This window comes from Pinus tabuliformis, chromosome J (assembly GCF_031772625.1).
Source record: "Pinus tabuliformis cultivar Carrire ecotype Pingquan chromosome J, CPIR1, whole genome shotgun sequence".
Taxonomy (NCBI): Eukaryota; Viridiplantae; Streptophyta; class Pinopsida; order Pinales; family Pinaceae; genus Pinus; species Pinus tabuliformis.
The window spans coordinates 1,266,437,262-1,266,462,443 of NC_142295.1; the positions used below are offsets into that span (position 1 = coordinate 1,266,437,262).

At 38.8% G+C, this 25,182-nt stretch overlaps 1 protein-coding gene across 3 annotated transcripts in view; it reads right to left on the bottom strand.

Annotated features, from left to right (window-relative positions):
- Positions 1-25,182, bottom strand: part of LOC149231865 (putative protein phosphatase 2C 21) — a 342,884-nt gene that overhangs the window by 146,948 nt on the left and 170,754 nt on the right. For all 3 annotated transcript variants that reach the window (XM_089379293.1, XM_089379292.1, XM_089379291.1), the window contains one exon: positions 15,778-15,940. In XM_089379293.1, the coding sequence (XP_089235419.1) occupies positions 15,778-15,940 (163 nt within the window). The remainder of the gene's footprint in view (positions 1-15,777; positions 15,941-25,182) is intronic.

Consider the following 25,182-nt stretch of genomic DNA (forward strand, 5'->3'; position numbering starts at 1 on the left):
GCTCTTCTTTTTACTCTTTCTTGCCTTAATCGAACTTCTTGTGTGCTACTTGGAAGCTTCCTTGAATGAGGTCGAGTGCTCCTTTATATAGGCTTCCTTGAGTCCTTTAATAGGCTGACATGTCCTTCTAGATAGGCTGACTTGTTGTAGCACCATGACGAGGTCTTGGAGGGTCTTTTGACTCTACTTTGACTCAAATAAATTTTCCTTTACAATATGTAACATGCCCAAAAAGGTCTTTCATATATGTCAATGACTTAATTGACTTGTAGACTCAATGATAAGCCCTAGAAGCACTCAATGGGTGTTTGACCCAAGGTTACTTGGGAGCGGGAGCAAAAACGAGGAGCGGAAGCGGAAGCGGGAGCGGGAGCGACATTTTCAGAAGCTCCCGATTTGGGAGTGATTCTGGGAGCGTTTTTTTCATATATATATATATATATATATATTGATGCATATATGTCAACAAAAGCATGTAGAATCATGAATTAGATATATAATAAAAATAAAAATAAAAAAAACATAGATTGAACCATATAACAACAATCATCTAGAAGTTATAATCTTCATCAACCACGTCCACAAGTTAGTAACATAGTAACATACAACATATTGAGTCTCATGATTCATCAATCTTAAAGTTTCAAGCTTTCAAAATTCAATATATAACATTTATCATCATTGATCACCAAAGTTGTACTTGTAAGCTAAGTGTAACCATTACAACATTGAACAAATAATATCTAACATGAAATGAAATGTTATAAAATGAAATGAAATGAAACAACTTTTAACTTTCACGAAGCATCATATTCATAATTCATTACTAATGAGTTATAATTGCCAACTTCAAACTTAAATTGTCATATATTGTTTACAAAAAATATCATAATAAATATGAAAGTGTCAATAGCTATAAAAACTACTAGAAACTAGAAAAGACAAGTAAATATATTATCTATTGCTAATGCTTGGGCCTCTTGCCGCCACGAGAAATGTCTAACTTTTTAGTCTTGTTGGAAAATCTATATCTTTGTCATTAATATCACCCTCTAAGCGTCTAAGCATTAATATCCAAAGGTATCTTTGTCATTACCTCTAAATCTGTATACAGATCTTTGTCATTAATATCACCCTCTAAGCATTAACATAAGATGGAAAAAACATAGCATGTCAAGTCAAAATTTTGTTTGAGTGATGCGTACATTTTTAGGAGGGTCATGATAGAGGATTTTGACAACCAATGTCATTGACATCAAGGTACATAGAGTGATTGGTTCTCTTGATTAAATACGAGTTCCATGCACTAATACATGACAAAATCCAATGGAAACATTGCAATCCCCCAATCCTGAAATCCTGAAAAACTGATAAGTCTGCTGGATTTTGAATGAGATCTAAAATTCTACTTTCTCCATATGAAACCCAATGAGGTCGGAACCACTCTCAAACATCCTAAGTCATTTCATGGTAATGTTAAAAATTTAAGTAAAAAGATGAAAATGAAGATTAAGGAGAATGTCACTTTTACTTTAAGAATGTAACATTACCATGAATCACATATCAATACTAGGGCCATAGGATTGATCATTAGGCTACCTCACTCAAAAATTATTTGTTTCTTTGGAAAAAAAATGCATTTGGAATATTACTGCAAAAAACAAATTGCAAAAAAGATTAAATGCTCCCGGAAAACCAAGGAGCGTTTTTTTTGCAGGGAGCGCGCTCCCAAATAGCTCCCGACCAGAGCGCGAATTTGGAATGGGGACATGAGGGGGGGAGGGGTGCTCCTCGGCAACCCTAGTTTGATCTAAAAATAAATTTCCCTTGAGCAGGATACACATGCCTCAAGAATAACAATAATAAATTTATTTTATCTTTACATCAAATATATAAAATCATGATTATATATGTCATTATCAAGACCGAAACTAGTTACATATTTCAACAAAAAGAAGAAGTTAAAGAAGGAAGAAGTGACAGACCTCCACTATTAGAAGGTCACTCACACATTTAATCTATTTTCAAGTACATTGAAGTTAGCAAATACAAGTAGGAAGCATCACAGTCATGATAAGATGCATTATAACAGAGTTTGAGATGACATCATAATAGAGGCATGAAAGGATAGCCGAAGTAGAAATCTCATAGTTGAAGCAGTCATCATGATAGAAAGAAATAGCTCACGAGAACATCATTAGAAGCACAGAAGGATAACCAAAGTAGCAATGATTAAGGCAAGTCATCTAGCAAGATAGGAAGATAAAAGTTTGTCACACCTCATCATCATCAGAAACAAGCATTTGCAGAATGAGGATCATCAAGATCCTCCATTGGAATCTTTGTTAAAAGATTCACCTCTACTTAGAAGAAGCAAGTGCCTCACAGATAGCCTACATTCCAACTTATGTGGGATCCACTAGTTAGAAGGATGAAGGTATGATGACAGAGGAGTGCAACATATCAAATTGGTTGATGCATATTTCATCTTCAAGCAAGGAAAGGAAGTTGCGAAAGGAAGACTAGAAGACCCCATGAAAGAAGAGATATGTATATATTTGGTAATAGATAAATAAAGTCATGTCATCATGTAGTTGCAGATAGAATGCTTGAATACTTTATTGTTAAAATTGGCAACTAGGGCCAAACTCCATGTGGGTCATCTTATTAATGGCAGCTGATATTTTTCTTGGATCCCTCTCAACGAGAGGTGTAGGATTGATCTAAAGATCATCCGATTCCGATAAGTATTCATGGAGATATGAATTTATTAGCATCATGGGACAATTCGTCAAGGTCGGTCAGCAACCAAACAAACCCCACTTGTGCTCAATGTTTTAGTATAAATAGAGGTTGCCTTCAAGTCATTTCCACAGACTCACTTGGAATCTCTTCCTCTCTACTTGTCTTTGGGTTTTAGTAGGAGAAGAGATTATAAGGGATAATGCTGCCCTAATGGAGATCTACGTTGCCCTAATGAAGAAGCCCTAGACACAAAAAGGAAGGGAAATCTAGTATGATGAAGGAGGCCTAAACAGCAGACTCTAACACAGCCTATCATACCCATATATATACGCTGTTCTAGAAGAGTTTGGGACAGCCCTTAGAAACAGCAATAGAGATACATGAACAGCAAACAAAAGGCCCCAATACGTAGTCCAATAAGGTGTCGTAGCCGCAATCTAAGGAGGCCTAACGAACAGCCAACAAAGGCCCTAATCCGCAGTCTAATCAAGGATACCTAGCTGTTGTTTTGTCTACAATACGCAGCCCTTATCAACAGCACAAGGAGTCCCTATGTATGTTGTAGGTGACAGCATGAATCTAAGTGTTGTAGGTGCCTAAGTGTGCTGGAGATGACAGCATGGACTAAGTGTTGTAGGTGCCTAAGTGTGCTGTAGATGACAGCATAGTGTTGTAGATAAAACTGTTACAAGGCATGAGTTAAGGACTGGGAATTCACTGTCATAAAGAAGAAACAGTGAAGTCTGCTCTCTAGGTTGTATGTTATCTAGTGAACACATGACAGCGACATCTTCAGTCTGATGTATGGCATGTCAGATATATACATGCTGTAATAAATGGAGGACAGTCTTGTGGAAGGCAAAGACAACCTTCCCTTAGAGGACAATTGCAGACAAATCAAGGCAGACATTGTGACGGTTAGTTGACTGCACTTTGGAGGAGTCTAGCTGCTCTGCTAGGCTGTAAGCCATAGCAAGCAGCTAAGACTGGTAAGTGTAAAGCAGCATATTGGATGCAGTGATGATGAGTGCATCATTGAGTGCAAATCAGTGATGAGTGCATCATTGAGTGCAGATCCGTGATGAGAGCAGCTCAGTGATTGGAGCAGCACAGTGACAGGAGCAGCAGCATGAAGTGCATAGCATGGTCACTAGGTCCAGCACTGTGATGATGAGTGCAGCACGGTGCAACACGGTGAGGTGCAGCATGTGGACAAGATGCAACGAAATGATAAGTGAAGGAGTCACCTTAGAGAATCAGTTGAAGCAGCATGTCTTCAATTGATCTCATGTAGAGATGATCTATTCTCTTATCTAGAAAGTCGAAGTGTTGACTTCTGTTGTAAATGTACTATCTCCCTCTCTCTCTCTCTCTGCTGAACTATTGAAGAACATAGAAGAAGAATTGATCAAGGATTCCCCACATTGAGGTTTGTCCCTGGATAGCGCCACATCTTGTGTCGTCTTGTCTTGGATTGTCTTCTGCGATTTATGTTTATGTTCTATTTGCAGTTTACTTTAATGCTGATGTGATTGCTAATCTGGAAAAGGTATTGAGCTAACTGTGAAAATTGAAATAAATTGCTCTAAGCATAGAACATACCTAAACTTAACATGGTATCGGACCTGAGGTGAAGACAATGCCCAAGCAAGAGTAAAAGAGCAATCACCGAAGACAGTTGGGAAAGGACAAAAGGATCAATGGATTCCTCATCCCTCTTCAAATTCACCAAGGGTGAAATTGAAGCAAAGAACATTCTCAAAATGACGCAGCGGAAGCTTATGATGGCCTACCTAAAGATCACTTCATTGGGAAGTCCGCATCTAAGGGTGGAAGGAAAGGCAGATGACTTATTTGGCCATTATGTGAAGGAGTGTCCGAAGGGCAGGGGCACATCACTTGATGATGATAACAATCATTACAGGGACATCTTCAATGATCAGACGAATGACAGGTAATGCGGGTCATCAAGGAAACGGCCGACTCTTCAGAGAAAAGCAAGGAACCCTAGGTATGAAGAATCAAATGTTGTTTCTGATAAGATAAAGAAGCATTATCTGGTATTGGCCCTCTCCTTCAGATTCTTTGGGAATCTGGTTTATTGATTGTAGTGCTCCAAAGCACTTCAACAAATAGAAGGGTGCTCTCCCTAATTTGGTAGAGATGGAAACAATCGTGGGATTATACCTGGAGCCAATGCTGCCTATCCCGAAAAGGGTGTAGGAAATATTACCCCTCTATTGAATAAGGGTAACTCGATTCATTTACAGAATCTATTTTATGTACCTGATCGCAAGAAGAATCTAGTTTCCATTTCCGCAATGGAAGTCAAAGGTTATAGGGTGCCATTCATCGATGGAAAGGTACGTGCATGAAAATAGAATTTTCAAAGATGCTTTTACTCATGGGTTCAGGATTGGCAATTTGTACCAAGTTGCAGGATGGTCCATTGGGGACCATGTTAGTTGACACATCTCATCTATAGCACCGGAAGTCTACTTATTGTGGGGCCCTACCCTATGTGAGTCAGATAGTGACTGGGATGCCTGAATTCAAAAAGAGCGTGAAGGTACATGTCTGAGATGTACTAAAGGAAAATCTTACAAGGGGACCATTCCCCTCATGTAGCAGGTCCACAGGTTTGGAACAACCCGAGGGGTTTGAGATTCATGATCAGGAATCTCATGTATGCAAGTGGAAGAAAGCCCTCTATGGCTTGAAGCAAATCACCCTGGGTTTGATATGAAAGGATTGATAACTATCAAATGACGCTGAAATTCACTAAGAGTGAAGCCGATCCAAACCATTGTTTGAAGGTTGTGATTGGTAGACCTCTCATACCGGCACCTTCTAAGAACGACCTATTTTTTATAGGTGCAGGCCCTCTCACTCGCAGAAGTAAAGAGGGAGTCGAATTTCGGATGTGGAATGGTAAATTGCAAGCCCGTGACTACCTCGAGGATCTTAACTTTCAGAAGTTATATGGTGATGATGCCGGACCAGATTTGGGAAATGCCTCTGAGTTTCATAAACTCATTTGCATTGATGTTCTTGGTGAAATTCCATCCGAATATATGTTTTGCAGTTAGCATGGTGAGCTCATATTTGGTTGAGCCTCACTGGATTGGTGCCAAGAATCTTCTGAGATATCTTCGGGGCACAATCTATCATGGATGGAGATACACTGTCGGAAATATGAAGCTGCATGATTATTCAAATGTTGACTAGGCATGCAGTGTGGAGGATCACTAGAGCACTTCTCAGTGCTGGTTCTCTTTGGATTCTACTTCGATATCATGAATGAGCAAGAAGCAGAAGTCGCTTGCTATAAGCACCGCCAAGACCAAATACATAGCTACGATTATGATCTCGAGTGAAGCTGCCTAGTTGTGGAAGCTCTTCAGTGAGCTGTCACCACTGCAATTCTCTGTGACAACCAGGGGGGGATTCGATTGTTGAGGAATCCCGTATTCGATGATTGCTCCAGCAGATAGACATCAGATACTACCTTATCTGGGATATGGTAAGTCGATGAGCGAGGAGGCTCCATCGCATTGAGACTGATGTATAGGTCGCAGACATTTTGTCAAAGCCCTAGGGAAAGGTCAAATCTGTGACTTTCCCAAACGACTTGGAGTCATTGAGAGACCTTCGTATAAGGGTCCTGCATGCTGCATGCATTGATCTCTGGGAGCTCTGGGGGCTTGGGGTACTTACTGGAGCAACACACGACCATAGGGCGACTCACCCTCCCTTAATGGTGCGCTGTGTACAGGGTGAATAGCTCAGCCTTCCCCTCTGATACCCCGATGCGACTTTGGGACAAGATGATTCATTCTCAGGATGGTTAGTTCTCCTGTGGGACAAGATGATTAGTTCTCCTGTCGAGGCATCCTACCCATGCAATCTAGGACTCATGGGAAGTACCTCTCATTTGATCAATGAGCAGGGAAATGGGGTTAGGGACCATAGTAGTACAATCAATGGGCGCATGGTTGTATCTACCGTACTCCCTATACTAGGATGACCTCCAACTGATCTGGGATCAGTATGAGTGGTTTGAGACACTCTCTTGTGATATTGATCTAGGATCAATAAAATTGACTTCGAGTCAGTAAGAGTGATATGACACACTCTTTTCAGATGAAACTGACTTCAAGTTGGTAGAGAATGATATGAGGCATTCTCGATCAATTCTTCTTCTTCATGGTTCAGAAAAACAGAGCAGTGCAGGGCACTAATGGCAGAGATAGTACAGTTAAACATATGGATCAGCGGATGGATTTCTCCCTAGTTGAGAGAGAGTGTTAAAATTGGCAACTAGGGCCAAACTCCATGTGGGTCATCTTATTAATGGTAATTGATATTTTTCTTGGATCCCTCTCATCGAGAGGTGTAGGATTGATCTAAAGATCATCCGATTCCGATAAGTATTCATGGAGATATGAATTTATTAGCGTTATGGGACAATCATCAAGGTCGGCTAGCAACCAAATAAACCCCACTTGTGCTCAACGTTTTAGCATAAATAGAACTGGCCTTCAAGTCATTTCCACACACTCACTTGGGATCTCTTCCTCTCTACTTGTCTTTGGGTTTTAGTAGGAGGAGAGATTCTAAGGGATAATGCTGCCCTAATGGAGATCTACGCTGCCCTAATGAAGAAGCCCTAGACACAGAAAGGAAGAGAGATCTAGTATGATGAAGGAGGCCTAAATAGCAGACTCTAACACAGCCTATCATACCCATATATATACGTTGTTCTAGAAGAGTTTGGGACAGCGCTTAGAAACAGCAATAGAGATACACGAACAGCAAACAAAAGGCCCTAATACGTAGTCCAATAAGGTGCCCTAGCTGCAGTCTAAGGAGGCCTAACGAACAGCAAACAAAGGCCCTAATCCGTAGTCTAATCAAGGATACCTAGCTGTTGTTTTGTCTACAATACGCAGCCCTTATCAACAGCACAAGGAGTCCCTATGTATGTTGTAGGTGACAGCATGAATCTAAGTGTTGTAGGTGCCTAAGTGTGCCGAAGATGACAGCATGGACTAAGTGTTGTAGGTGCCTTAGTGTGCTATAGATGACAGCATAGTGCTATAGATAAAACTGTTACAAGACATGAGTTAAGGACTGGGAATTCACTGTCATAAAGAAGAAATAGTGAAGTTTGTTCTCTAGGTTGTATGTTATCTAGTGAACACATGACCGCGACATCTTCAGTCTGATGTATGGCATGTCGGATATATACATGCTCTAATAAATGGAGGACAGTCTTGTGGAAGGCAGAGACAACCTTCCCTTCGAGCACAATTGCAGACAAATCAAGGCAGACATTGTGACGGTTAGTTGACTGCACTTTGGAGGAGTCTCGCTGCTCTGCTAGGCTATAAGCCATAGCAAGCAACTAAGACTGGTAAGATGGGTTTCATGCTCAAGGTCATTTTATTTATAGGTCAAGCACCCATTGAGTGCTTCTAGGGCTTTGTTATAAAGTCTAGGAGTTAAAGAAATCATTGTCATATGTAAAGACCCTATTGGGTATGTTGTATCATGTAAAAGAAATTTATTGAGAGTCAAAAGAGTCAAATGTTCTCCTCTAAGACCAAATTGGCCTACAAAGAGACAAGTCGGCCTCATGATGACTATTCAGCTCCAAAGGAATAGCTATATATACAAGGTATTCGACCTCATTGGAAGGGCATCCATCAAGTTCATTGAAGATCAAAAGAAGACAAGAAAAGAAGCCTAATAGACAAGCGAAGAAGAGGAGAAACAAACGGAAGGAAGAGCGAAGAATTTAAGGACTATTTTTGGACCACATTCATCTCACACATGCGAGGAAACTAGGGCAACTTTCTGTTGCAGCAAAACCGAAAATTGCAGTCATATTGGGAGGCCAAAATCAGGTATAAAAAGGATTATCTTGCAAGTCGAGTTAGCAAGGAAGAAGTAGCTCCGCAAGCGAAGAAAGAAAGGGGCGTATTTCACCATCTTTTTTCACACATGTCAAGTTAGGGTTTCTATAGTAGAAGCCGAAAACTGCAGTCCTGAAGCAGTGACCAAAAATCTGAAGCAGAGGCCGAAATCTGAAGGTTTGGAGCAAGTTGACTTTGTGAAGGACAAGCTCATTAAAAGGAGAAGCTGACTTGGTCTTGGAGGAGTCCTTGTCAAGGGTCTTAGGTTTGGAATTTATGATTTGGAGATTCTATAAGAAGAGAAGAATTCTTGTGGGTTTTCCACTCAAGGGGAGAGGTTTCGGCCCTGGCTAGCAGCCTATATTTTGTGTCCTCTTATTCGTTTGATCTTCATAGTTTGGTAATTGTTATATGATAAGAACATTATAATAATCAAGTAAAAAAGAAGCTTACTACAAATTACATCAAGTTATGTAAAAGAACATCACAAGCAGTTATCAAAGCAAGAGAAATCACCCTAATCTAGCTGCCCTAGATTTCTCAACAAGATCCGAGTGCTGGAGGGTTAGATCTGCAAGAAGAAATTAGATCTATGATCTGAAGAAGTAGATCTAGCAGATCAAGAAGACTATAGCAACCAAAGGACAGTGGATAAAGCAAAGGGATAGTGGACAATGAGGACAGAAAAGGTTGAAGGCAAAGGACTGCTTCAGCAAGTAAGTCAAGACTTGTCTCTGTATTTTGTTGGGCAGATTGTAGATATGATGGAATAGATCTCAAGCACTAAATTTTGTATACTATGTATACTAGTTGTATCAGAGATCTGAAGGGCCATGATCCCTAGTACATGAGCCCTAATGATTCTTTATTAATGGACTAATAGAGGTCGGGATTTGTGGCAAGTAGGTCGAGTTTCTCCATGATTTGCTTAGCTAAAGCAGACGTTAACAAAAGGGAGGAGGTTGAGTGGTATGATCTAGCCACAATGCTAGAAGGTTAGATTTGCAAGAAGAAAGTTAGATCTGAGTGCTGCAAGGTCAGATATGCAAGAATAAAGTTAGGTTTAAGTACTTGAAGGTCAGATTTGCAAGATGAAAGTCAGATCTGAGTGTTGGAAGCAATGTGGAAAAAGTCAAAGTCGGGATTAATTCGGCAAGGGTCCAAAAGTTGAAAAACTCGGCAAAGTCGGGAGTTTTTTGAAAAAGTCGGCAAAATTTAAAAAAAAACACAAAATTATTCATTTTTTTTATTTTTTTTAACATCTAGAGTATCCACAACATCAAATAAATGCATTTCCACATAAACATGTAAAGAAAGCTAATATATAATATGTATATGAAGTCTAGTGCTACATCACATATCAAAATAGTGAATCAACTCCTGAATTTTGAGTCCTATCTGAGTCTCAACTCTCAAGAGTCAAAATATCAACAAAAAATATAATAAATGTACATCATGAGTCATCTAAAAGTCATCAAGTAATCAGTCACTGAGATCCTCTTCCCCTTTTACGGGAATAGGGAATGGCTTTGCCTTTTCCTCTAGAGGAAGAAGACCCTGCCCCTGGGGATACAAAATCAAATGGACTCAATCGTCCTCTAGAAGCCGATGGAAGAGGTGGCCTCTATGCTATGTTGTTGCTGCTGCCCATCCTAGATGGTGTCACCTCCTCCTCAGCATCCTCATCCAGCTCTGCTATTGCCTCCCGACCCTGATGTTGCTCTGCCTCCTCTTCCTCTATCTCTGGCTCTCCCTCCTCTGCAACTGCTACATCCTCTAGATCCACACCTAACCAATCCGAGATCGAGTCCAAGATCGGCCTCTCAGTCTCGACTCTCCATGAAGAGGTGGTATCAATATTGTCCAATGAGATGGCTTCCACATCAGTAGGTTTCTTAAGTTGTCTCACCCACAATCGAAGATTGTAGTAGACGTAGACCATGTCATTGAGGCGTTGGGACTCCAATCTGTATTAGGGTCATAGATTGTAAATTAGTACTTAGAAAATTTAAATATTAAAATTAATCAAATGAATTCAAAAAATTTAATTTGAAATCTTTTTAGTTTTTACCTGTTGCGCTTTTTGGACTGTATTTTTGCGCTCACACCCAGAGGAACTACATGTTTGGCTGAGCACTCAAATGGCAAGCTTTTGGAGATGGGGTACTCTGGCACCATAGCTTGTCCACCAAGCATCTACAAGTTAAAAGAAAAATGAGAAACATAAAAAAAAAAAAAACATTGAAATTCTAAACTTGAAAGTTTGAAACAAACTGAAGCTTACCTGGCATTTTGGTCGTCCTATTCTTAATAGCCATGTTAAAACCAAATGTGCCACCTCCCATCCTATAGACCTCCATTTCTTTAGAAATCTCCTCACGTTCTTGGTCAGGTGACACCATCCTCTCGACACAAGTGAAGAATCCATCCATCATCTCGGCATCAAATCTGAAACCACAAGCGTAAGAAAATGCAGGGTTGAGGTAGACACCTGCAGCATGAATGGGGCGATGGAGGGTATTGTTCCATCGCTGATCAATCACTCTCCATACGACCTGTTGTTTCTCTAACCCCTCATCTCCCTTATCTACATAATAAGCATGAATGGCTTCTTTGGCCCTATCCATGGCCTCATACAAGTACCCCATTGCGGGCTTGTCTCCATCAACCAACCAAAGAACCTTTACCAAAGGTTCTGAAATGGCAGACACCTCCTCTACTCCTGCCCAAAAGCTCTGATCATATGAAACTAGTCTGCATATGCCCTCTCCCTCTGGTTTGCAGCTAATAGCTAAAGAACGCCAATCCGCTGAGAGAAACATGCTCTTCACCTCCCACATAGAATTCAACAGAGATTAAAGAGATATGAAAGTAGTGGCAAATCGTGTAATGGCAGGCCGCACCAGCTCTTTATCGTTGGTGAATCTTCTCATCAAGCTAAGCACAGATGAATGATTACATATAAATTTTGTTATGCTCTTGGATGATTCAACAATATCCCTCACAGTAGGAATCTTACCTATATCCTCCAACATCAAGTCAATGCAATGAGCAGCACAAGGTGTCCAAAACAAGTTAGGATACCTCTCCATAAGCATCTTGCCAGTTGCAACATAGTTTGCAGCGTTGTTCATTATGACTTGAACAACATTGCGTGGGCCTACTTCCTAAATGAAGAGGTCCAACAACTCACATAATGTACGTGCATCTTTAATGTGCGCAGATGCATCAACAAATTTCATAAACATTGTCCCCTTGGGACAACTAACCAAGAAGTTAAGAAGGGTCCTACCCTTCTGGTCAGTCCAACCATCTGACATGACTGTGCATCCAGTGTGTTCCCATGATGCCTTAAACTCTGCCAATCTAGCAGTGCAATCAGTCTTTTCATCTTGAAGAAGAGGCCCTCTCAACTCTGCAAAGGTGGGGGCTTTGTACCCCGGGCCAACGACAGCAACAGCATCAAACATAGGCTGGTAGAATGGGTTTGTCTTGGCAATGTTGAAAGGAACATCACTCCATAGAAGACACCTACTAACCAACCTGTCAGCTTCTGCCTTTTCCTTTTTTTTCATTGATGATTTGATCCCAGGTTGTGAACCAGCTGTTGTTCTAGGAACAAAAAAAGATGAGATAGAAGGATGAGTACCCATGGGTGAGGAAGGTGATGCTGCTGTAGAAGCACTGCCACTCTCAATTCCCCCCACTCTTGAGCCCCCTACAAGTTGGTTTCTTAGTGCTGCCCTGGTGTCTTTTCCGTCCTCTTTATCCATCAATGATTGAATGGCCCGTCGGATGATTTCTGGAGTTGTTTTTTAGCAAAGTTCAATATTTTTCCCCGGAATTTGCCCCAAATGGAATTTTAATCTGTTGATGCCTCCTGACATATGCTTGCCACACAACTTGCAAGTCAAATACATTCTATTGACCCCCCCAGTTTCGAGTGTAATATCAGGCTCACCAAACTCCCACATAGCATCCAAAATCCTTGGCATTTTGTTTTAAACTTTGAGCTTGAATTTAAAGTTTAAACCTGGGCACAAAAAAAATTGAAACAAATTAAATTGCTTCAGCCTTCAAATCAGCAAAATATAATTATTAATTTGTATTGCACTCAGAATTTAGAAACAAATTAGTAAATTTAAAATTTAAATTACAAATTTACAGTAATTTTAATTTTTAATTTTTTAAATTTTTAGACCCACCGAACAGTGAACACTTAAGCCATATATATTTATTATTATATGTTAACAGCTATACTGTTTTGGGCCTTCCACTGATTGTCCATTGTTGACGTAGTCAATTTATGCAGTGTTCACTGTTCACTGATATGTCTTGAGTGACAACGTTGACTGTGCTTTGAAAGAGACAAATTACTTATGCAGTGGAGAGTTGATTAGGGACATTTAAAGTCAAAACTCAAAAGGATAGTGATATCTCTATAATAGATTTATTAAACAAGGCCCTCAATGGGTTGATTTTGTCAAGGTTGATATCTTTGATCATATTTGATCTAGTCCCAGAACTGAGAAAAGTTCTATAAAAGAGCAAAAACACAAAATAGAAGGGGGCCTGCATATTCTAGGCAGTGTCTGGACGTAGACCATGTAATTGTTTGGCAGCTGGCTTATTAAAAAACCCAACAGTTTCTGTTTGGACAGTGTGTTAAGGGACTTACAACTTTACAAGTTACAATCTGCTGTGAGCATAATAGAACGATGTGTTTAAATTATACATATAAGTTTATAACTTTATAACGAATTTGGTATCATTGTTAACAGTTATACACAATACATATAACAAATTTGGAATTTGGATAATGGCTTTCCGCTGCCCGCAATGCGCATAGCCATATGTAATATTAAATATATATTATATATTAATCATAATGATATTACATAATACATATTACATATATGAATATTGAATAATGATATTACAAATTTATTACAAACAATCCGCTGAAACCTGAAAGATTTTCATTTAACTGTTAAGAAACATTTAAGTTTTTAAGTTTTAACAGCGTACAGGTAACGGGTAGAAATCTGAAGACTGAAGTCTGAGCATACCTTGAGGCTTGCGGGCTCCTCTTGAGTCTTAACGCAATGGCAACGTTGCAAATGCAAACTGAAAACTTGAAACCCTCGATTCTCCACAGCGCGGAACAAGCCAAAACAGACAGTGAAAAATTAAAATGAACCGAAATGAACGATTTCCGGCATTTTATCCACGCGGTCATAATGCAAGCCGATTTTTTCAATCGACTCCCGATTAAATCGGGATTAATTCGATAATATCGCGATTTTTTCGTTTATGAAAAAATCGCCAAAAAATCGGCCGATATAATCGTTTAGCCCAAAAAATCGTGATTTTAGGAATAAATCCCGATTTTTTCGGGACTTTTTCCACACTGGTTGGAAGGTCAGATTTGTAAGAAGAAAGTCAGATTTGAGGGCTTGAGGATCAGATCTGCAAGAAGAAAGTCATATCTGTGATCTGAAGAAGCAAATATAGCAGATCAAGAACATTGTAGCAATCAAAGGACAAGGGTTACAGGAAGGGACAATGGACAAGGAGGACAGAAAAGGCTGAAGGCAAAGGACTACTTCAACAAGTAAGTCAAGACTTGTCTCTGTATTTTGTTGGGCAGATTGTAGATCTAGTGGAATAGATCTCAAGCCCTAAATATTGTATACTATGTATACTAGTTATATCAGAGATTTGAAGGGCCATGATCCCGAGTACGGGAGCCCTAATGATTCTTTATTAATCGACTAATAGAGGTCAATATTTTGGCCATATAAATCTTTGTACTTAATCGATTTCACTGTTGTTATATTTTCACTATGTAAAGTGCTTTTAGTCAAGTACCTTCAGTGTGTTTAAGATCAAGTCTAGACATTGACCAGATCTAGGGTATAAGGAAAATTCAACATATGGGATAGATGGAACTATGCTATCTCAATCAAGGCTTCCCAAGTAGTGCCCCTCCTATACCCATTGGGCCATTAAGGGAGGTCCCACTAGACTAGGATCAAAAATTAACCCCCCATTTAAGGTGAGAGAACAAGATCATGGTCAAAGCCCATCACTCTTCTAGATCACACCATAATACATACCAAATGTCTAAAAACAAACAAGTATAAGCACCTGATTGCAAAATGACTAAAGTACCTTTTGCATGGAAGTCCAACTTTGTCCATGTGCTCATTTCGGATGGGTGAGAAGCAAATGGCTGATACAAGTCGCAGAGAGAATGGCATATCATCAACTAGTGGTGGTTGTCAGAGGTTTATGGCTGCATGGCTGACCGGCTGGCTGCAAAAGATAAGAGAAAAGGTTTCTCCTATGGGGGGTTACCCATTTTGTGGGTAACAAGACCATTCAGCTGGTTAGTACATTTATTGGTAGGGATGCAACAAAGGAAAGGTGCCTTCTCATTGAAGAAAAAAATCTATTGACTGGAATCTCAATGTCAATTAACCCCTTGTTTCACAACAGCCTACTCACATTAGCTGGGCTCCCTTAAAAATTAACAGTGTAAACGTAGTGACATACCTATAAAAGATGTTGTACATATGTACTTATAGAGGGAACTCTAGATCTGTGCCTAATACATATCACTATAGACTGCTCAAGCTGTCAAAAATTCATATTGTTTTAATATACATATGCGTACAAACATATATTGGGGCATTTAGGTATGTATCTAATAAGTGGTGAAACTCTTAAAACTTTACATATTAAACACATATTGTTTAATTTTAGATTGGTTAAAGTTCTATATATTAGATTGAATTTACTTCAGGAAGCCAAGCATTTTTTAATAGGGTCATGGCATATATTACCATGTATCCTAAATACAAGCCTTGTAAGCTTTGAACACTCCTTGGTCATTTGATGTTCCCCAATTAGGTGTAGTTTGCATTGTGAAAACCAGTAAGATGAATAAAACAGATAGACAAACTCTTATGTAAGATTACTTCAATAATTAAAAAACTGAATAGAAAACAGAAATTTGGATTGTATGATACCTAAAGAATGTCTACAGTTAATATGACTATTGAGGGTTTAAGATTTGAATTCAGGAAAGCATGGAAGAAAAGTAAAGTACTTCCTCAGATGTCCAGTCATCATCCTCAACTTCAGTTCTAATTTCCACATCCCTTGGAGTTGACAATGTATTTCGATCCAACGAAGTAGTATCTCTACTTTGTTTATCCCCTAATATAGCTAACTCCCTCCGCCCTCTTTGACCCTTCATCATCTCATCCATCCTGCACCACATACATTTAGAATTTTTGAAGACATAGACTGCAACTTACAAGTAATGCCATACAATAACTACAGTCCAATTACTGTGGTTGACTGAAAACACAATAAATACATTCATAAAAAGTGATAGGCAATAAAAGCAAATGCTTTAAACAAAATTTATTTAAACATTAAGAATAAGAATAATCTGGCACTCAAAATTACCAGAGGACTGCGAAGAAAAAACTATACAAAACAGAATAGCAAAGAGAAGAGTTATCAGGTTTTCAGGTAAATAATTTCTAGGAATGCACCATATTCAAAACATTCAATGCTTTCATTGCACTAAGAAAAATATCGTAAAATATGATGTCTTAGAATGTTTTTGATCCATTGTTTAAGTTGTAGTTCAATCAATATCACTGGAACCAGCTGTTTTGGACTAGCCTTGGCACCTCGACATCACTATTGTGGCTCATTGTACTTTTTAGTCCCATTCACTTACTTTGATCACACATGGGCATTAATAAAATTATTGTATCTAATCTTCACTAGAGGTTATCAATCAACAATGTTTTCTACCCATATTGACTGATTGTGCAACAAAATGATCATGTTTCCTCTGTAAAGCTTTTATTTCTATATTCTCTTCATTAATGAGTTTCTAATTTACTTTACATCTTACACTTATCTCGGCATACGATCTACCACTTCTACATTCAACTTGAGACATGCATCCCAATCACATCGTCAAAACGGGTATATATCCTTTATCTATATCTCACTGCCAACACTCCCAAATCCAATATCAAGACATCGCTTCAAAGATGTATCTTTTTCAACACTTTTGTCAAGACTCTGGTTCTTTATGGCTCAAATGTTCGAGGGCTCACATGAGAATAGTTACAGCAATGTAAATACACACATGAAAGTTGAAACACAAAGATGCAAATACTCAAAAGGAGATGTTGAATTGTACATGTTGTACACTATCTACTGAATTATTTATATATAGAGCTCAAAATTTGTGGAGTGGTCATCTTTGTCCAAGTCTGCCAGGTTAATAAAAATACAAAGTTAGGTGGGTACTGGGTCGTCATCTTTTACCAAGTCACCTGCAAGATATCTATAATTTGATATATGTGAAACGCAAAATATAAAAATACAAAATAACACTTTTGGACATGTGGTAGATCAGATTGTACAGGCACAATGCGACAATGACTTAGGTTGGGGGCTGTCACTCTGATCCTCGACCTCTCCGTTCTAGCTCTCTCCCAACAATAGGCTATGGGGGGTAGTTCCTATGGAAGATAGAAATGCAAGACTTATTGGCAACCAACAAGTCCGGGAAACAACACGATTGAATGGCCTACCCACTTGGTTGATTTTAGCAATTTACGAGATTAGATTGAATTATTAATGAGACCAGTGCCTTATGGAGTCAACCACTTGCTTTATATCAATTAAGGACCAAATGACCGGATGAACAACCGCTGCTTAAATGCTTGACCATCCTAAATGAAGTTCAATTCCTATGACTTAAGTGAAATGCAAAATCTTGATTGCTTTTAATTAGATGCCTATTTTAGGTGTATCCTTCCTCTTAACTATTTTGAAGCCAGTCTCTAGAGTAGGCTGTGAGAAAGAGGCCAAGGGGAAGCAAGAAGAGGCTTGATTGATGATACCTCCCCTTAGGTACTAGCCACCTAGTGCCTCTGACGTTGCATAGTGTGGCTCTAAGGACTGCAAGGTCACCGTGTTAACCACTAAAGAGGTGCTAGGCCACTCAAGCTAGACGAGAAAGGTGGTCCTACTCTCTATCAACCAAGCTTATGCTTGGAAGTAAGTTTTTTAAATGCAACATTAGTTGTAGGATGTTGATGCAAGATTGTTGAGTGTTTCCTTAAGGCGAGATTGTTAATGTTTTAAGTACTTTAGTTATGATTTATCATAAATTATGACAATAAGTACTTAGCAATGGAAAAAGAGACAATCTCAACCACAAGAGTATGTGTCAATTTAACAAGTGCCAATAAGATACAAGATATATCAACGATACAATTGCTTAAGTGTAAATGACGAGATAATCGCAAGATAAATGCTCTTAGAGGAAAAATCACCAATAGGCTCAAGATAAAGTTATCATCCACAAAGATATTAACCAAGAAATAATGACAATGATAACAAGCAATGTTACCAGACTCGGAATTGGCAATAAATTGGCGAGGCAAAAGAGTGAAGAGTTTTAATTAGATCGGGAAAAATCGGTAAACTCAATAAATAAAGAAATGCACATATATTGAATTAAACAAAAAAAAAAAAAACATTTTTCATTGATATTGAATAAAGCCATGTCCAAACAATGCATAATATCAATGGATGTCCAAAATATCATGAATGAATAAGTATCTCATATATGTTATGATTCCAAACATGATCCAAAGCAGAGTACTCACTCCTAACCAGTGACTACATAGAACCAGAAGCATCTGCTTCTAAAAGTTAATAAAATATTGCATACTAATCAGTAAAAAAGAGGTAATTGAAATCTCGTGATTGCTGCTAAAACGATACGATAATGGTTTGCTACTGAAATCTATGACAGAGCACACATTGAAGCTAACGTTGGAGCACACCGCACACTGTGTCTCTATTACACTACGCCTCTATTATGAGGAGTAAACTGAAATTGAAACCATGCCTCTATTACCTTCTCGACGTATGAGTTGTCGAGCATGAGCAATGAGAAGTGAGTTGCGAACCGACGTTTAATTTTTAAACTAACTAAACCATGTTGTGAACAATGTGGCAACGCTAAAAGTTAAAACTCATGCTCTCCGAGTCAAGGGCTGAAAATCGCCTCAGTCACCTAAATCACAATTAATCAGTGAGTTGCGAATCAAACTTGTGTTGACCATGAGTCAAACTCGGTCAACGCGAATTTGACTCGCCCAGAGTTGAATCGGATCGTTTGAGGGAAGAGTAGAGTTTGACTCGTGATTAATCGCGAGTGATCAAAGATTCATGTTTCGCTGATAACAAGTATAGAAACTAGAGCATTTATCAAATTTGAACAATTAGCCAATGAGACAATTACAAAGATGCTAAGATTATCAATGTTCTTATGCAATTAGAAGCCTTTTAAGATATACCAACAAGGCAATGTCAATATTGAAATTGAATGCTTTAATGCCCAAAATTATTCAAGAGGTGTGTGATTGGATTAAGGAACACTTAGATATCCAATGCCAATGTGTAACCAATAACTTAGATTCTTAGATTTGTTAATGTCAAAGTACCAAAATTTGCCAATATGCTCAAGTCAAACAATGATTATCTTAGTTGACACCAACTTAAGCAATAGGAACCACTCAACAATAGATGAAATTAATGTGCTTTTATGAGTTAACTTAGTGCAAAATTAGGATTATGGAACTCCACAAAACAACAATCGTTAGTGTTCTTTGAGCAATACAACCAAATTATCAATCTCTTCTCAATAGCACATTAAACAATGAAAACAATTTTTTTCCAAAATGAGCTATTTAGAGCATGGAACAATAAAAGTCTTATGTTCAATGAGCAACAATGAATCTTTTATGATAACAGTGAGTTATAGCACTTTAGATGCGAAATGAGATGCCAATATGTAAGTGAAACAATCCACTACCAAAACCACTTTGCCAAGATCAAATTCATGAATAAATTAAGCCTTCTTATGATGCAAATGCTACTGTTATGGATCAGACTTCAGTGAACTTATGACAGTCACCTTCTTTTCATGAAATAAGCCTAATTATCAGTGGCCAGTTATTCCAATTGATAAATACATTAGACAATGTGTGAGTTGATTTTATGTTAATTAAATGGGTCAAATGTCGTTGTTATGAAACGATTTTCTTGTTGTAGCAAACAGTGAGGAGAAAAGGGTTTAGAGATCAAACCAAATAGGCTTAGGGCCTAGAAGAAGACTAGCCCACTTGCCTAGATTTTCTCCAATAGCTATGACACTTGAAAACACAAACTTTTGGCCAAATTCTCTGCAAAACATACCACGAATTAGCTTCATAAATCAAGTGATCACCCACAGGGAGGGAAAGAGGGCAAATGAGGAAGGAGAAAAACTAAGGAGAACGCAGCAAGGCATATTAGGCCTGCAGTTCAAGGAAGAGAGCCAAAGAGGCTCGCGGCAAGCCCAGAAAGTGTTGTTGCTCGGTTAAGTGATGGGCCGAGAGGCCTTAGAGGGTTGTCGTAGGCCCCACAAGGGCTGCGACCTAGGGTCTAAGGGCCTTAGGGCCTGCGGCAAGGCTGCCGAGAGGGAAAGAGGCAGCAGAGAGGGCCACGGAGGGAGAAATAGAGGGGCCGAGGAGGGATATGGGACGTCGAGAGGGAGGTAAGGCTAGTGGACGAAGAAGAGGCTTACGGCATACAAGGATAAGGCCTCTAAAGCTTGTGTCCAGGCCTAGAAAAGGTGACAGTAGGGGTAGGAGGGCCACGACAAGGCCTAAGAGTCTAAAATAGGCCTGCAACCTAGGGTTACAGGGCAAACAACGGTCGCGGCTAGGCTTGGAGGCAGAGGTTGACCTGAAGGCCATAAAAAAAAATTGAAACCCTCGTCAAAAAATTAAATTTGCTTTAGATCTGCAATATTGCTCAATTTCACTACAAAAATCTTTGATTCTGACCCTGCAAAAAAATTGGAGACTAGATCTTACCCTCAAGGACCTAGATCCTCAAACCCTAGCAAATCCTCTTGAATCTTACCTACACAAATGAAAATAAAAATACCCAAAACCCAATATAGACAAAATCTGAAAAATAAGCCGCAAACCCCAATAGCTACAAAACAAGGGTTAGAAAGAATTTATTTACAAAAATTATTCTACAAAAATAATTTACAAGTTATAAACAAATATACAATGCTTGAAAAAATTTTGAGAAATAATTTTTATTTTATATGATGAGCAATGACAATAGATCAAACGTGTTTCAAATGTTATGGTATTTCCCACAACCTTAGCAAAGTAAGAAAATCAAAAAAAAAAAATCTCAGAGCCCAAACAAGGTTGACTCTTCTCCAAACTCTGTGAACTTGGAGCCCAAGGGTCAGGGAACCTGCAAACTCTATATATTTTCTTCAAGAAAACTTGTTAGACATATGGCGAATCAAATCACCTAAGATAGACCCAAAATCTACCAATAAAATGTTCTTATCACCATCTAATGAATAAACAAGCTTATAAAATTTTAAGCATAATATAGGAAAACACATGCCCAGCACATACCACAAATCATCGAACAAAGAACACCATGAACTAAACCCCAAAGTCTTTTATTATGATATTTCAAACGTTCCTAGCAAATCAGTGGAACAAAACCAGCATTACAAAATTACATCAACTAGAATCAGAGCTTTCATCATGACTTGAGAAGCAAAATGGCTTCTAATTTATAGATAAATCCTCCAAATGGAAAATAATGGCTAGTTGGTTTGATCTCCGTCAAAATAATCACAACCGTTGATAAATGCTTGATCATCTTTTAATCTCTGTCATCGAAAATATTTATTTTTTAAGAATTTTCGAATCTCTTAAAAACCATTTTTTATTAATTCAAAAATAAATATTTTAGATTAATTTCCTCAAAAATTTGACTTTGACTTAACCACCAAAATCCAAAGGCTTAATTTTTCTTAAAACGTCCATTTTTGCCTTGGTGGGGCCCTGGGGGACCTTCCAAAATTGACTTCTTTTTGACCCACAAATTTTTTTTGTCATTTTCCACTTGGAGAAATTAATTTCTCTAAAATTATTTTTTGACTCTCAATTAATTAATTTTCTGGCATAGGATTTAATTTTATTTTTTCCACAAAAATTAATTAGTTGACACGAGGAAATTAATTATTTTCCACCCTCAAATACTTTAGCGTTAGCGTTTGATTGTGAAGGACCATGCACTAAAATATTTTTACATCAGATATTACAAATTCAACCCTCAAAGGGGGAATACCCATTCGTTATAGACCTTCATAATATTTATCCAATTCTGCAAATTCCATTCTAACCCTGCGGGCATCTCCTGAAGCTTTTGAGATGAAGGCTTCATCTGAACGTGGCTTCTTAAGTTGCATCTCAAAGATGGTTTCGAAGAATGCCATATGCCAGCGCAGAAATTTTTTTATTGTTTTCCAGCCTAAGACCTATATCTAGTTTTGTCTCATTATCCTGAAGTCCTGAATTTGTTGTAATTAGCATATATGTGCCTGTCGAAGAAAAGCCAAGCCAACTTGTTGAAAGTTCATTATAATACAAGCAAACCTATATTCGTTACAGGGGCAACACTTGGAAAGATGATTTTTTATTTGGAAGGATAGTTTGATAAATGTCCACAATAGTATTAGCACATGAACTAGGATGTGTTTTTCTACAAGAGGATCAGTCCTGCATCCAACCTTGAAGGTATTGTTTGCTTGAATTGAGATAGTCCTTGCAATAAAGGCTCATACAGACATGTCTGCGGCACTAATAAAGAGAAGTAAGCCAACTGATTGGAAGGTATTGCATATTCATTACAGTGACTGTGTTGGTAAGTTGAGTTACTGAAGTAGTCAAGAAATTCCCAAGAAAGGTTGGTTGACCAATTGCCTTTGACAACATTCACTTTTCATATGCAGTGAGGCAATGTTCAGTGTTCATACACAGTGAGGCAGCATTCAGTAAGGCAATGTCCAGTGCTCATACACAGTGAGGCAATGTTCAGTGTTCATACACGGTAAGGCAGCATTCAGTGAGGCAGTGTTCAGTGTTCATAAACAGTGAGGCAGCATTCAGTAAGGCAATGTTCAATGCTCATACACAGTGAGGCAGTGTTCAGTGTTCATACACAGTGAGGCAACATCCAGTGTTCATACACAGTAAAGCAGTGTTGAGCATACACAAGACACCTAAACTAAGGCCTACACCATGTCACTTTGTAGTCCTAATTAAAGTATGCCTACCATAGAGGAGTACTGAAATATGGCAGTAGTTACTCCTGATACATTGAAGGTTTATGAACCTTAACTAATCTAAGAACCCTAACTTGTAATCTCTTCCTAAATATTTGAAGGTCTATTATTGCAGAAGAAACATGTTCATTAATGACGTTGGCATGATTTGAAATTAATTTGTATATGATTGAACCTAAGATCGATTGGAAAATCTGTCCTGGAACAGAAGTTGTATAACCAGAACATAATTGGTTTTGATGAAACTCTGATGTGAGGCAGCAGTGATGATCTATACAACTGTAGCAGTATCATGGACATGGATGCAGTGACTTCAACATGACTATGGCAATAACCTTAACATTGCAGTGAGCTTGTTACTCTGATGCAGTAACTGACAGAGATGCCTAAGCGTGATGACAGTGACATAATGCTGTGAGGTATTGCAGTAACATGATGTTGCAATAAGTGGCAGCAATAGCATTGTAGCAGTGGTGAATGGTAACAGTGAGTGGTAGCAGTTGGTGTAGTGACAACAGTGGGCAGCAGTGGATAGCAGTGGTAGCAGTGGAGACAGCGGTAGCAGCAGTGGCAGCAGCAGCAGTGATTGGTAGTAGCAACAGTGGTTGTAGCAGTGGACAGAAGTGGCAGTGAAGTGAAGATTATAGTTGGGCCATTATCCTTGGTATGAGAGCCCAAGCCACTCAGGGAGCATTTGCTTCCTTCCGTTATTGCTGGTAAAACCCTTGAGGAGTCTTGTACTTCCTTCCAGATTTATTTGGTAAATTTGTATGTACATCATACATAACCAAAGCTTGTTAAGCGACATATTCTGCGTATTGTTCATGTGATGCTATACGTTTTGTTTAATGCTCTGAATGTTTTAGGAAAGAACTAACCAATTGTGAAACTAGAAAATACTGATTCACCCCCCTCTCAGTATTCCAAGAGATCCATTGCTAAAGTATGCATCTGATGTTTGTAATAGCTTAGACTGAGATCTGGAAGCCTTGTTAAGGTAGATCTCAAGCATAACGAGGGCTGGAGAGACTGATATGGAGGCAGAGGGTCTGAAGAGGACAAAGGAGAGTCTGAGGCTCAAATAAAGGGTGGTTGAACCGTTGAAGTGCCCAGATTGGCTAAACAGAATGCAAGGTGCAGACCAAGGGCAGTTTGGTGGTTGGCTGTAGCAGCGAAAGATGATAAAGGGTTGGAATGTCATCTATGTAGTGGCCAAAGTTTGGTCAGCAAGCGATCTCTGTATATCTTGAGGCCTGTTCATCAAGGAGGATTAGAAAGCAGTGTTTAAGGGCTGGTATATTGAGTTGAACGACGAATTTACTGTGAGTAGTTTAAGTGGTTCAAGCCAATGTGTTAAAACTCCAACTCCGGTTCGGAAACGGCTGAGGGTCAACTCCGACTCTGACTCCGACTCGGTATCGACTCGGCCGGTTTGATTTCGATGACTCCGTCGTTGTAAAAAATACATTAAACATTTAATTTTTTATAAAAAAAAAACATGATTTTAAAGATTTTCATTCATGTTTCCAAACACAAAGCTTTAGAATATAGAGAGAAGACAACATATGATCAAAGTAGGCTCATGAATATATCCATTTTATCAAAATGGCATCCAGTGCACTGTCCAATGCATACATAAATGACGATATAGAGATCAAAACAAAAACACATAACCGAGGACGCTAGAAATGGCCTCTACAACAAAAGTAAACTGTGAAACATCACTAGTCACCACTGACCAGTACTACTAGCTACTGCTAGAGGAGCCAATATCATCTGGCTCAACCTCTGAATCAGAGTCCGACAGGGAAATCCATGGCTCCTCCTCATCATCATCTCCAACTACAACTGTAAGTGGTAGCACTAGCAAGCTATGCAGCAGCTGCATGCTAAGATAGACGAGATATGCACTTTCGTCGTAGCTGAGCAAAGGAAGTGCCTACAACGGAGGACTTGGGGTTGGGCCTGAGTCTGGTACAAGTGGATCTGCATTCAACTGAACATTTTGTTCAAGTGATGCCACCGCTTGTAAATCCAAATCAAGAGCCTCATCAGAATCAAACTTTGTTGGATGACTCTCCACTACCCAATCTGATGTTGGATCAATATCTTCCAACACAATGGGATCTGAATCAAGTCTTTTGTTCAGCAATTGGTTGCATCTGAAACGGAAGTTGTATTGGACATAGACTAGATCAGCTAACCATTTTTTATCCAAACAGTTTCTCTTCTTCGTGTGAATCCTCTCAAAGACAA